At 46.5% G+C, this 12,634-nt stretch overlaps 1 protein-coding gene across 1 annotated transcript in view; it reads left to right on the forward strand.

Moving 5' to 3' along the window:
- Window positions 1–9,415: 9,415 nt before the first annotated feature.
- SLC26A5 (solute carrier family 26 member 5) overlaps window positions 9,416–12,634 on the forward strand; it is a 28,139-nt gene continuing 24,920 nt past the window's right edge. Inside the window, exon 1 of the mRNA XM_029077909.2 lies at window positions 9,416–9,745. Within this exon, the coding sequence (XP_028933742.1) occupies window positions 9,594–9,745 (152 nt within the window). The 5' untranslated portion in view covers window positions 9,416–9,593. The remainder of the gene's footprint in view (window positions 9,746–12,634) is intronic.

Below are 12,634 nucleotides of genomic sequence, written 5' to 3' on the forward strand. Positions count from 1 at the left end.
CCTAGTGGGTGAAGCAGAGTGATCCCAACCATCCATTAGAAGTAGTGTGGCCTAGTGGATAGAGCACCAGCCTGGAAGTCCAAAGGACTTGGGTTCTAATTCTGGTTCCACCACTTGTCTGCCGTGTGACCATGGGCAAGTCAGTTCACTTCTCTGGGGCTCAGTTCCCTCATCTGTAAAATGGGGATTGAAACTGTGAGCCCCACGTGGGACATGGACTGCGTTCAACTTGATTAGCTTGTATCTACCCCAGTGCTTGGTACATAGCCTGGCATAGAGTTAAGCACTTAAAAATACCATTAAAAAAACAAAACAAAGGAACTCCAAGGGCATCATCAGTCCGAGCCTGGGGCACCCCTGGCCTTCCCTGACTGATGGCTATTTAGGCTGTTGTCATAGGCCTCCGGAGCCATGCCAGCGATCTTGTAGCCGTCCCCCGGGTCGGTCACCTGAGCCAGCTGCTAGCAGCCTTTTCATCCAGGAAATTTTCTTAATGAAGAACCCGGCTGCGTGAGGAGAGGGAGCCCGTTGGCTTTAATGGCCACGGAAAGAGGAGCTCCCCTTCCAGCCAATTTAAGCGATGATCCTCACACTTTATCAGGGGTGAGGGAAGATTGGATTACTGGGGCTGGATTGCCAAAGAAGGCCTCAGAGCACCCTGGGCTTGGTACAGTCTATCTGAAGAAGCAGTGAGTTTGATTACCCCTTACCACCAGTGATCCATTCTTTCCCCCGTTTGCATATTATACCTTTAGCTTGTTAACTCAGTGACTTGTTATGGTGGTGTTTTTTTAATTGGTATTTGTCAAGCGCTTAGTATGTGTCAGACACTGTTCTAAGCTTGCTGGGGTAGATACAAGTGAATTAGGTTGGATACAGTCCCTGTCCCACAGGGGGCTCACAGTGTAAGTAGGAGAGAGAACAAGAGAATTGAAACATCTCCCAAGTGCTTAGTACCGTGCTCTGCACACATTTAAAAGCTCAATAAATATGATTGAATGAAGTGAAATGACTTGCCAAAGGTCTCGCAGCAAACATTTGGCAGAGCTGGAATTAAGACCCAGGTCCTCTGACTCCTAGACCTGTGTTCTTTCCACTAGGCCACACTGCATATTTCCAACTTTTGTCACCATTGTCTGTGTGTCGACACCTAGATTGCGAACCCCCTGTGGGACAAGGACTGGGCCTGATCTGTTGTGTTTTTAATTTATCCCCAGTGTGTAGTACAGTGTTGGACAAAGCTTTGGTGATTAATAAATACTTTAATGTCTCGGAACCATTAGCGCTACATTTTCTGAGCTGCTTCAAAAAGGTGGTGCTATCGACATGGGTTTTCTGGATTTTTTTCTTGGAGCCTGAGTGACTTTATGGTCTCCCCTTACTCCTTTCCTTCCTGCAGACTTTGGAAGCGATTCATTTCCCCATCATCTCGATCTTGTCTGCCACCTCTCTGAGCTCTTTATCTGTCATTGACTTCCAAATTAACTTATATCTATCCTCACACTTTTAGCTAGCCTAGGTGGTGGTCATAATACAAATAAGTATGGTTCTATAACTATGGTTTAATAGTTACTGTATGCTAAGCACTGAAGAAAGTGCTGGGATAGATACCAGAAAATTATATTGGAGGCAGTCTCTGCCCCTCTAAGGAAGGAAGAGGGCAGGTATCGAATCCCCATTTTACAGATGAGAAAACTGAGGCACGCAGAAGTGGAGAAGCAGCATGGCCTAGTGGAAAGAGCATGCCACTCGTCCATTGGTGCCCTTGGGCAGGTCATTCCACTTCTCTGTGCCTCAGTTCCCCCATCTGTAAAATGGGGATTTAGACTGTGAATGCTATATGGGACAGGGACTATTGTCTAACCCATTTATCTTGCATCTCTCCTTTTGGTTAGTACAATGCCTGGCTCATAGTAAGGGCTTAACTTTTGTTATGGCATTTTAAGTGACATTCCCCAGGAAGCAGCATGGCCTAATGGATAGAGTCTGGGCCTGGCATGAAGCCATGGGAGTGAATAAGTTCTCCAAGGGAGTGAATGTAGTTGGAGGATAGGAGACCCAGAATTGAGGCGTGAGAAACTCCCACCATTAGGGGTTGGAAAGCAGAGGAGGAGCCCGCGAAAGAGACTGAGACGGAACAGCCTGAGAGAGAGAAGGAGAACCAAGAGAGGACAGTGTCAGTGAAGCCGAGGTTAGATCATGTTTCCAGGAGAAGGGGGTGGCTCCCTCTGCCAAAAGCAGCTGATAGGTCAGGGAAGATTAGGATGAAGTAGAGACCATTGGATTTGGCTAGAAGGACTGTTTTGACCTTAGAGAGGGCAGTTTCCGCATGGTGGAGATGGAGGAAGTGGAGGCAGCAGGTGTGAAGAGGTCACTGGAGGAGTTTGAAAAGGAGTGGTATGCGAGACATATAGCGATAACTGGAGGGAGCCTTGGGTTAAGGCAGGGATTTTTTGTTGGCTCTGATGAAGTGACGTGACCAAGGTCACCCAGCAGACAGATGGCGGAGCCAGAATTAGAATCCATGACCTTCTGACTCCCGTGCCCGTGCTCTATCCACTACACCATCCTGCTTCTTGCAGGCCAAGTATTCTCTAGAGAGAATGATGGAAGGGGCATATAAGCAGAGCTTTGGAGTGTGAATGGCACCTCCTTAAAATTAAGTGTTTGTAGTGAGGGGGAATCATCTCTACTCTTCAGAGATATTGAGGTGAAGTTTTGGGGTCCATGATGTCTCCTTGATGTGGAGTTAACCTAGGTGTGGTTTAAACCTGCCTCATTTTCATCTTTGACATCTCACTCTTTGTCAGGCAAATCCCCGAGTTTAGTGTAGATCCTCACCATCATCAGATGAGTATTAAGATGGGCGGGGGGGTGGGAGGGATGGGGATGGTGTGACTAAAGGAGACAGAGGGCTTCACTGAGGAATGCCTTCTGGAATGCCTTTCTGAAGGACTTTGAGAAGAGAGAAGATGTTAGCAAAGGAAAGCTCATTGTGGGCAGGGAACATGCCTACCAACTCTGTATTGTACTCTTCCAAGTGCTTAGTGCAGTGCTCTGTACACAGTAAGCGCTCGATACATTCAATTGATTGAAAGTGATGGACATTCAAATCTATATTTCTGAATTTCCTTCTGACCTCTCAGATCCCCCAAACTACTGGGTAAATCCACGATCATCAGAGAGATTATTCTGTCGAGGTCAGGCTAAAAGGATCAGGGCCCTTCTGTCTGAAAAGACATGACCCGAGAGGAGGGATGTGGTTGAAATTTACAAAATCATGAAGGATGGGGCCAGGACCTACACAGAATTATTGTTCACCAAATCCCGCAACACCTGTGGAAGCTTAAGGGAATGGTCCCTCACCCAGCAGGTGGTAAGCACAGGAAATCTATCCTCACAAGAAGTTGTGCAACTGAAAGTGGCCACTGGTTCAAGAGAGGTGTTTGGGTGGGCTATTCTGAAGGGATCAATAGTGGGCAAATTAAGGATCTAAACGGAAATGTTGAGGGTATAGATAAACTCTTCAAGGGCAGGGATCATGTCTACTAATTCTGAGGAATTCTCCCAAGTGTTTAATGCAGCGCTCTTCACAGAGTAGGCGCTCAGTAAATACCAGTGATTGATTGAAGGGCATTGACATAGTCTGTGGGAGCTCATTAGGATGGATGCACAGTTGGCCACCAGCACACAATGTTTCCTAATGTCTCGCTGAGGGCAGGGAATGTGTCTGTGTTGTTATAGTGTACTCTCCCAAACGCTTAATATAGTAAGCGCTCAATAAATACGATTGCCCCACTGACTGGTTGACAGTGTCGGAGACAAAATCCTTAGCTAGGTGGGCCATTGATCTTTCTAAGCCTCCATACACTTTGTTGTTTGCCATCTCTAGGGGAGAAATAGTTTCAATAAAACGTTTGTCATGAGTGTCTGACTGAACTGAGAGACCTCTATTCTCTGACCTCACTCACCAGAAATCTAAACTGCTTCCTGCCTTCTCAGAGCTTTATACACTGACAACAAGCTTTGATGGGAAAAAAAAATCTGGGGTTTTAATCTCCCATATTAAACAGGTTTTAAAGCAGATAAGAAACGATAAGAACCCCCCCCCCCCCGCAGTTTTGACGAAAATTGTGGTCTCCCTTGTTATCTTTATTCATTATGGACTCTTCCCCATCTCAGTTTGGAATGGAGTCCGTAGTTGTTCCTGGCTTCGTCCCTGACCGTTTTCCTCTCAGAAGTAGTGTGGCCTCATGGGAAGAGCTTGGACCTGGGTGTTAGAGAACCTGAGTTCTAATCCCAGCTCTTCCCCTTGAGTTCTGTGTGACCTTGAGCAAGTCACTTTACTTCTCTGTACCTCTGTTATCTGTAAAATGGGGATTAAGATTGTGAGTCCCATGTGGAAAAGGACTGTGTCCAACCTGATTATCTTGCATCTACCCCAGCACTTGAATCCCCATTTTACAGATGAGGACAGTAAGGCAGAGTGACTTGTCCAGGGTCACACGGCAGGCTGGCAACAGAGTCAGAATTAGAACCCAGAACCTCTGACTCCAAGGTCAGTGTTAGTCCACACCATTCCTCCTACATGGGTTTGTAAGGGGAGAATCAGACTGGTGAGTGTGAATGAGAAGTGGGTTTGAGCCTGGCACAGAGTAAGTGCTTAACGAATACCACAATTATTATTATTTATAATTATTTAATACCATTTTTTTTAAAAAGTCTTAGTGTCTCTCTTCTAAATCCAAGGGGTTTGATGGAAAAAAGAAAGGGTGCCCGATCAGTGAGGAAATGGTTCTAGTTGAGCTCCAAGTCAAAACTCAGTCAATCAGGAGCATTTATTAAGTTCTTACCCTGCCTAAAGCACTGTACTAGGCTCTTGGAAGAGTTCAGTCAAATTGGTAGACCCAGATCCCGCCTTCAAGCGGTTTACAGTCTAGCAGGGAGTCCCCTCAAGTCTCCCCATCTGCTCCCAACATGACAGTAAGAGGGAAGGGTTGTGGAATTTAAAGGCCCAGAACAGATCCACATGTAACAGAACAGTTCTTTGGAAACTTCCCACAGCTCTACCACACCATGCTCTGAGCCCCAATACACCAAGGCCAAGAAGGGACTTTGTGGCGTAGTGGAAAGAGCATGGGCTAGGGAGTCAGAGGACCTGGGTTCTAATTCCTGCTCCACCACTCGTTTGCTGTGTGACCTTGGGCAAGTCACTTAACATCTCCATGCCTCAATAAACTCATTTTTCAAATAGAAATTCATTACCTTTTCTCCCTCTTACTTAGACTGTGACCTCCATGTGGGACAGGGACTGTGCCCAACCTGATTATTTTGTATCTACCCCAGGGCTTAGTACAGTGCCTGGCATACAGTAAGGGTCTAACAAGAGTCATAAACGAAACAAGCTCAATTTCTCAGTGTGTCAATTTCTTCTCTAAAATGGAGACTCAATACATGCTCTCCCTTCTGTGTAGGCTCTGAGCCCCATGTGGGACAGGGACTGCGTCTGAGCTGATTCTCTTTCATCTCGGCCACTTGCCTGTCGTTTGACCTTAGGCAGCAAGTCATTTCACATCTCTGGGCCTCAGTTCCCTCATCTGTAAAATGGGGATTGAGCCTATGTGGGACAGGGACTGTGACTCACCCAATTATCTTGTATCTATCCTAGTGCTTAGCACAGTTCCTGGCACACAGTTAGCGCTTAAGACACCTAAATTATTATTATTACCTACCCCAACCCTTAGTGCAGGGCTCGGCACTTAACAAGAACCATAAAACAAACAAAAACCAACTTATTTTCTCAGTGCCTCGGTTTCCATGTCTAAAAAAACAAAGATTCAATACCTGTTCTCCCTCCTACTTAATCCTGTTTACTGAGTACTTACTCAATGAGCGCATGGGAGAGTACAGTACAGCACTGACAGACACATTTCCTGCCCCCAACAAGCTTATAGTCTAGACCGTGAGTCCCGTGTGGTACAATGACTGTGTCTGACTTGTGTCTGATTCTCTTCCGATCACCCCAGCACTCAGCTCATAAGTGCTTAACAAAGAGATCAGTTGTTGCTATTACATTTAGGACAGAGTCTTAGTGGTTGGGTAACCCACCTGCTGTCCTTAGGGGACAAAGACTTCTCTAAGGCATCAGCTACCCTGGCTCTTCAGTGACCCAGGGTGCAGGATTGAAGTTGACCTCAACTTCAACTCTACCGCAGTCAGAGCACTTTAGTTTAAGGAGCATCAGATAGCCACCCCTGCCTGGAACTTGGGTTGGTCCTGTCTGTGCCCTTGACTCTGTTGGGTGTCCTTGTACCAATCGCACAATCTTGGGGAGTCTCAGTTTCCTCATCTGCATAATGGGGGTAACGGGACCTGCCACAGCCTGCCTTGCTCTGAGCGATAAGGCTGCAAAACCCCTTGAGTTGTCTAGAATGCACAGCTATATAAGGTCAAGAATTTCACCGGGGATTTTGCCAAGCTGAGGCTCCCCAAGGTTCTTTTTCTCCTCCTCAGTGGGCTGCACCTCTGAAGTACCCTGCGTTTTTAATCCTTAATAGGCTAAAATAAGAAACTAATTGAAAGAGCAAAGCACAGTGTGTTTGCAGGCATAGGTACAGTTAGTCTTTTGCCACAGCACTAATGTGCAGATCTGTAATTCGTGTATTTATACTGATCTCTGTATACTCCTCTAGGCTGTAAACTGGGAAGCAGCCTGGTGTAGTGGATTGAGCATGGACTAGGAGTCAGAAGCTCGTGGGTTCTAATCGCGGCTCTGCCACTTATCTGCTGGGTGACTTGGGGCTAATCACTTTATTTCTTAGGGCCTCAGTTCCCCTATCTGTAAAATGGGGATTGAGACAATGAGCCTCACATGGGACATGGACTGTGTCCAACCTGCTTAGCTAGTAACTACTTAATACAGTGCCGGACATATAATAAGCATCTAAATGCCACCCCCCCCAAACCTCTGTTCTATTGTACTCTCCCAAGTGCTTAGTATAGTGCTCTGCACACAAGTGCTCAGTAAATGACTGACTGATTAATGGGGTATCAATGGACAGGGGCACTGAGCTGTTCCCTCCAGGATTTACTCCTGCCGACTTGGTGGAATTTGGTTTGAGGAAACCACCCCAAACTGATTTTAGGCTGAGCGGCTTAAAGGTGTTAAAGCAGCAGGCCCTTGGTCCGGCTTCTTTGGGAGTTTTGCACCTTTGGCCGATTGCAATCAACTCACTGAAAGCTTTGCTATGGGTGAGAAGCCTCTGGTCATTCAATCTCTCGGCAGCATTAGACCCCTGTCTGGCTGATAAGAAGCTTCACCGATCCTCTTTAAGGCTTAATTATTTAACCTACCTTGCAGCGGGTTTAGTGATAACAACCCTTTCTGTTATCCTCTTTCTTTCTTCTCTCCAAACCCTATCTCACTGAACAGAGGTTGCCTTCCAATTAAGATCTCCTTCAGCTGGGTCTTTTAAAGTCTTGAGAGTCAGAGGACCTGGGTTCTAGTCTCGACTCCAACACTGGCATGGGGTATGACCTTGGGCAAGTTACTGCTGTGGGCCCCAGTTTCCTCATCTGCAAAAGGATTCAGTTGATGGTATTTATTGAGTGCTTATGTGCAGAGCACTGTACTGGGAGCTTGGGAAAGTATCACACAGCAGAATTAGCAGCAGAATGAGCACTTACCCAAAACAACTTGCAATCTAGAGTGGGGAGACAGATGTTAAATAATTTATAATATGTAGAATTTAAAGGTATGTACGTAAGTGGGTTGGGGGGTGAAGCGAATATCAAATGCATAAAGGTCACAGATTCAAGTGCTTAGATGATGCAGAAGAGACATCCATGAGGAGATGTCCTGGAAGCAGGTGGAAATGTGAGGTGGCAGAGAAAGGGAATGGTCAGAGCTAGTGAGAATCTAGCCATAGGTCCTTGGGGCAAAATTATGGGTTGGGCTGGGTATTGCTGCTCAATCTGGTACCCATCCTGGGCTCTCACTTGGACCAATGGCAAACCTCTTACTCCCCCTCTCCGAAAACGAGGGTCCCTTGCTATTGATTGTGAAGGTGACCTCCCTCCCGCTCACAATGGGAATCCCCTACTTTGTAGCTGGGGGGATTTGGAGAATCACCATTCTGTTGGCCCTGCCCACATCTTTCCAGGAAGCTGTGGGACCAAGTAGATAGAGGTCTGGGAGTCAGGAGGACCTGGGTTCTAATCCTGGCTCTGCCACTTGTGTGCTGTGTGACCTTGGACAAGTCACTTCACTTCTCTGAGCCTTGAATCTACCCCATTGCTTTGTACAGTGCCTGGCACATAGTAAGGGCTTAACAAATGCCACAATTATTATTATTACTACTACAGTCCTCTAGACTTTAAGCTTGTTGTGGGCAGGGAATGTGTCTGTTTATTGTTATATTGTTCTTTCCCAAGTGCTTAGTACAGTGCTGTGCAATTTTTCTCCCGCCTGGCTTTTGCATCATCATCATCAGTGGTATTTATCGCTTACTGTGTGCAGAGCACTGTACTAAGGGCATGGGAGACTACAAGAGTTTTCCAATGCAAGCAGAAGTATTTTCTGTCTTAGGTAACATTCTTCTTGCAGAGAATTTGTAGATCTTTTAAAGACATTATAGAGCTCTAGTGGTTGCCCATCCACCTCCACATGAAACAAAAACTCCTCACCACTGGCTTTAAAGGACCTTGCCCTTCCTATCTCACCTTGTTTTTCTCTTACTACAACCCAGCCCACACACTTTGCTTATCTATTGCCAACCTGTGCCTCATCTCGCCTCTCTCGCCACCGACCCCTCGCTCATGTCCCTCCTCTGGCCCAGAACGCCCTCCCTCCTCAAATCCAACAGACAATTACTTGCCCTACCTTCAAAGCCTTATTGTAGGCACATCTCCTCCAGGAGGCCTTCCCTGACTAAGTCCACCCTTTCCTCTTCTCCCACTCCCTTCTGAGTTGCACTGACTTGCTCACTTTGTTCTTCTCCCCCCACCAGCCTCACAGCACCTATGTACCTATCTGTCATTTATTTATAATAATGCCTGTCCCCCCTCCTCTAGGCTGTCAGCTCGTTGTGGGCAAGGAATGTGTCTGTTTACTGTTATATTGTACTTTATAAAGTGCTTAGTGCTCTGCACACAGTAATCGCTCAATAAATATGATTGAATGAATGAATGAAACACGATTGAATGAATATTATCATTATTTTTGTGCCTATTACCTCTCGTTAAAATGGGGATTAAGACTGTGAGCCCCATGCAGGACGTGGATTGTGCCCAACCTGATTAGCTTATATGTGCCCCATGCTTAGTACAGCATCTGGCATATAGTAAGTGCTTAACAAATACCATGATTACTATTACTGTTCTCTAAACTTCAATCCCGGTCCCCCCCAGCCCACACCCATCAAGACTGCGAGAAGTCGGGGGCCCGAGACGGACGTGGTCACCTGGGGTCAGGCCGGTTTGACGACCGGTAGTCGGAGAGTTGGTGAGGTGACCAGCCGGTGGGATCCCCACTTGTCTGGTGACGCCCCTCGGGCCATGCGTGCCTGCTGCTGGTTCTGAAGCCCGTCGGCACCATGGACCACGGCCCGGAGCATGAGGTCCTGGCCGCGACCCAGAGGTACTGTGTGGAGCGCCCCATCTTCAGCCACCAGGTACTCCACGGGAGGCTACATAAGAAGGAGAAGGTTTCAGAGCCCATCGGGGACAAGATCAAACAAGCCTTGAGGTACGTAGCCCGGGAGGGAAGGCGGAGTGGAGGGATGTCTTCACGGAAGTAAACTGTGGATTTGTTTTAGGGTCTGCCTTCCCCTCTAGACTGAGAAGCAGCATGGTTTAGTGGATAGAGCTGGAAGGACCTGGGTTCTAATCCCAGCTTCACCACATGTCTGCTGTGACACGTTGGTGGGTGAAGAGAGGAGAGAGCTGTTAAAGAGTGTTAAAGCCAATGGTCAGGAAACTTTTCTTGATGTGGAGGAAGATGTGGAATCACTGAGGGGTTTTAACGAGAAATACATGCCAAACATGGCATCTTATAAAGTTAATCTTACATGTTACAGAGGGTAGACCGAGGAAGGAAGTGGCTGGAAACTGGGGAGACCAGGGAGGCGGCTGATATTGTGGACCTTTTTTTTTTTAATGGTATTAAGTGGTAGCTGTGGGCAAGCCATTGTTCTAAGTTCTGGGTTAGAGACAAACTAATCCTGTTGGACACAGTCCCTGTCCCACGTGGGCCTCACAGTCCTAATCCCCATTTTATAGATGAGGTACCTGAGGCACAGAGAAGTGAAACAACTTGCTCAAGATCACACAGGCAAGTGGTAGAGCCAGAACTAGAATCCAGTTTCTCTGGCTCCCATAAACTCTGGCTTATGGATATGTACATAAGTGCTGTGGGGCTGGAACTGGGGTGATTATGAGGGGCTTAAAGGGGACAGATCCAAGAGCAGAAGCAATGTAAAAGGGGGAGGGAGTAGGGGAAATGAGGGCTTAGTCAAGGCAAGGCCTTTTGGAGGAGATAAGATTTTTTAAAAGGCTCTGAAGGTGGGAAGAGTGGTGGTCTGTTGCATGTGAAAGGAGAAGGAGTTCCAGCCCCGAGGCAGGATGTGGGCAAGGGGTTGGAGATCAAGGTACAGTGAACAGCTTGTCTTTAGAAGAGTGCAGTGTGTGGCTGCGTTGGAGTAGGGAAATCAGCAAGGTAAGGTAGGCAGGGTGGGCTGATTGGGTGCTTTAAAGCTGGTGGTAAGGAGTTTCTGTTTTGTCTGGAGGTGGATAGGCAACCACTGGTGCTTCTTGAAGAGAGGGGAGATGGCTGCACATTTTTTGGGAAAAGTGATCCGGGTAGCAGAGTGAAGTAAGGAGTGGATTGGGGAGACACAAGAAGCAGGGAGGTCAGCAAGGAAGTGATGCAGTAATAATAATAATAGTAGTCAAGATGTAAGAAGCAGCATGACATCATGGATAGAGAATGGGCCTGGAAGTGAGAAGGCCATGGGTTCTAATCCTGGCTCCACCACTTGTCTGCTGTGTGACCTTGGGCAAGACACTTCACTTCTCTGGGCCTCAGTTCCCTCATCTGTAAAATGGGAATGAAGACTGTGAGCCCCACGTGGGACAGGAACTGTGCTCAATCTGATTTGCTTATATCCACCCAGTGCTTGGAACAGTGCCCGACACATAGTAAGTGCTTAACAAGTACCATTAATATTATTATTATTATTATAATAGATGTTTGGATCAGTGTGGTAGCAGTTTGGATGAAGAGGAAAGGGCGGATTTTAGAGATGTCGGGAAGGTAGAACCAAGCAACGAAACAATTAACCACTAAAACAGCATGAAAGACAAGGTCAGATGCACAAAGTCAAGGGATTATTACTGTTCCTTTGATTAATTAGGAAGGCCTGTTTCAAACCCTTGAAAGAATGGGTAAGCGCAGAACTAAGAGCATACAGAGAATGTGAGATGTCTTCATTTGATAATGAAAACTTCTTTCAGTCTCTTTAAACTGTAAGCTCATTGTGGGAGGAAGCATGACTACACACTGTAATAGTGTACTCTCCCAAGCGCTTAGCACAGTGCATTGCACTCAGCACTCAATAAATACAATTGATTGGGTAATACTGTCCCAGGTTCAAATCCAGACCCGGCCACTAGATGGTACTGTATGAAAAGTAAAAATTGTCAGTGGGGCTTGGTGCTATAAAATTAATTACCTGAACTCCTGGGTCTTGGATTGGTGAAGGTTCACATTACTTATGTATTATAAATTACTTATTTATTCATATTAACATCCCCTCTAGACTGTATGCTCGTTGTGGGCAGGGAACGTGTATGCTAATTCTGTGTACTCTGCCAAGAGCCTATTACAGTGCTCTGCACGTAGTAAATGCTTGGTAAATTACATTTATCGACTGATTACTAAATCTTGGACGGTTTTATTGACCTTTTGAACCGTTTTTGGTTGCTGTTAGTATCCGATTTTGAGACTAAAGAGTCAAGAAACCTGAGTTCTAATCCCAGATCTCCCAGAGGCCTGCTGTGTGGCTTTGGGTGAGTCACTTAACTTCTTCGGGCCTCATTTCCTCATCTGTAAAATGGGGATAACACCCTCTACCTGCCTCTCCGTACCTAGATCGTGGGCCCCTTGTGATACGGGGGCTATTGATGTGATTATCTCTTATCAGCATGTAGTAAGTGCTTAGTAAGTACTATAAATGCAGGTGCGCTTGGCTCAGATAATTGTCTTCCAATTGTAATGATGCTGTGAGATCTTCCAGGGAGCTTCAGCACTGAGCAGTGTTAAATCCAGCTATAGAGAGGTGTTCTGGATTCAAAGGAGAAGGGAAACAGGGGTAGAATTGGAGTTGGGACCCAATTAGCTTCCTAATCCCTTTATTCATTCCCCTACCCCCTTCCCAGCCCCACAGCATTTATGTATGTATCTGTAATTTATCTATATTAGTGTCTCTCTCCCCCCAGCCCAGACTGTAAGCTCCTTGTAGGCAGGGAATGTGTCTGTGTATTGTTATATGGTGCTCTCCAGAGCGGTTAGTATAGTGCTCTGCACAGAGTAAGTGCTCAGCAAATACGGTTGACTGACTGTCCAAACAACTGACTG

The sequence above is a fragment of the Ornithorhynchus anatinus genome, chromosome 13 (assembly GCF_004115215.2).
Source record: "Ornithorhynchus anatinus isolate Pmale09 chromosome 13, mOrnAna1.pri.v4, whole genome shotgun sequence".
In the NCBI taxonomy this organism is placed as follows: domain Eukaryota; kingdom Metazoa; phylum Chordata; class Mammalia; order Monotremata; family Ornithorhynchidae; genus Ornithorhynchus; species Ornithorhynchus anatinus.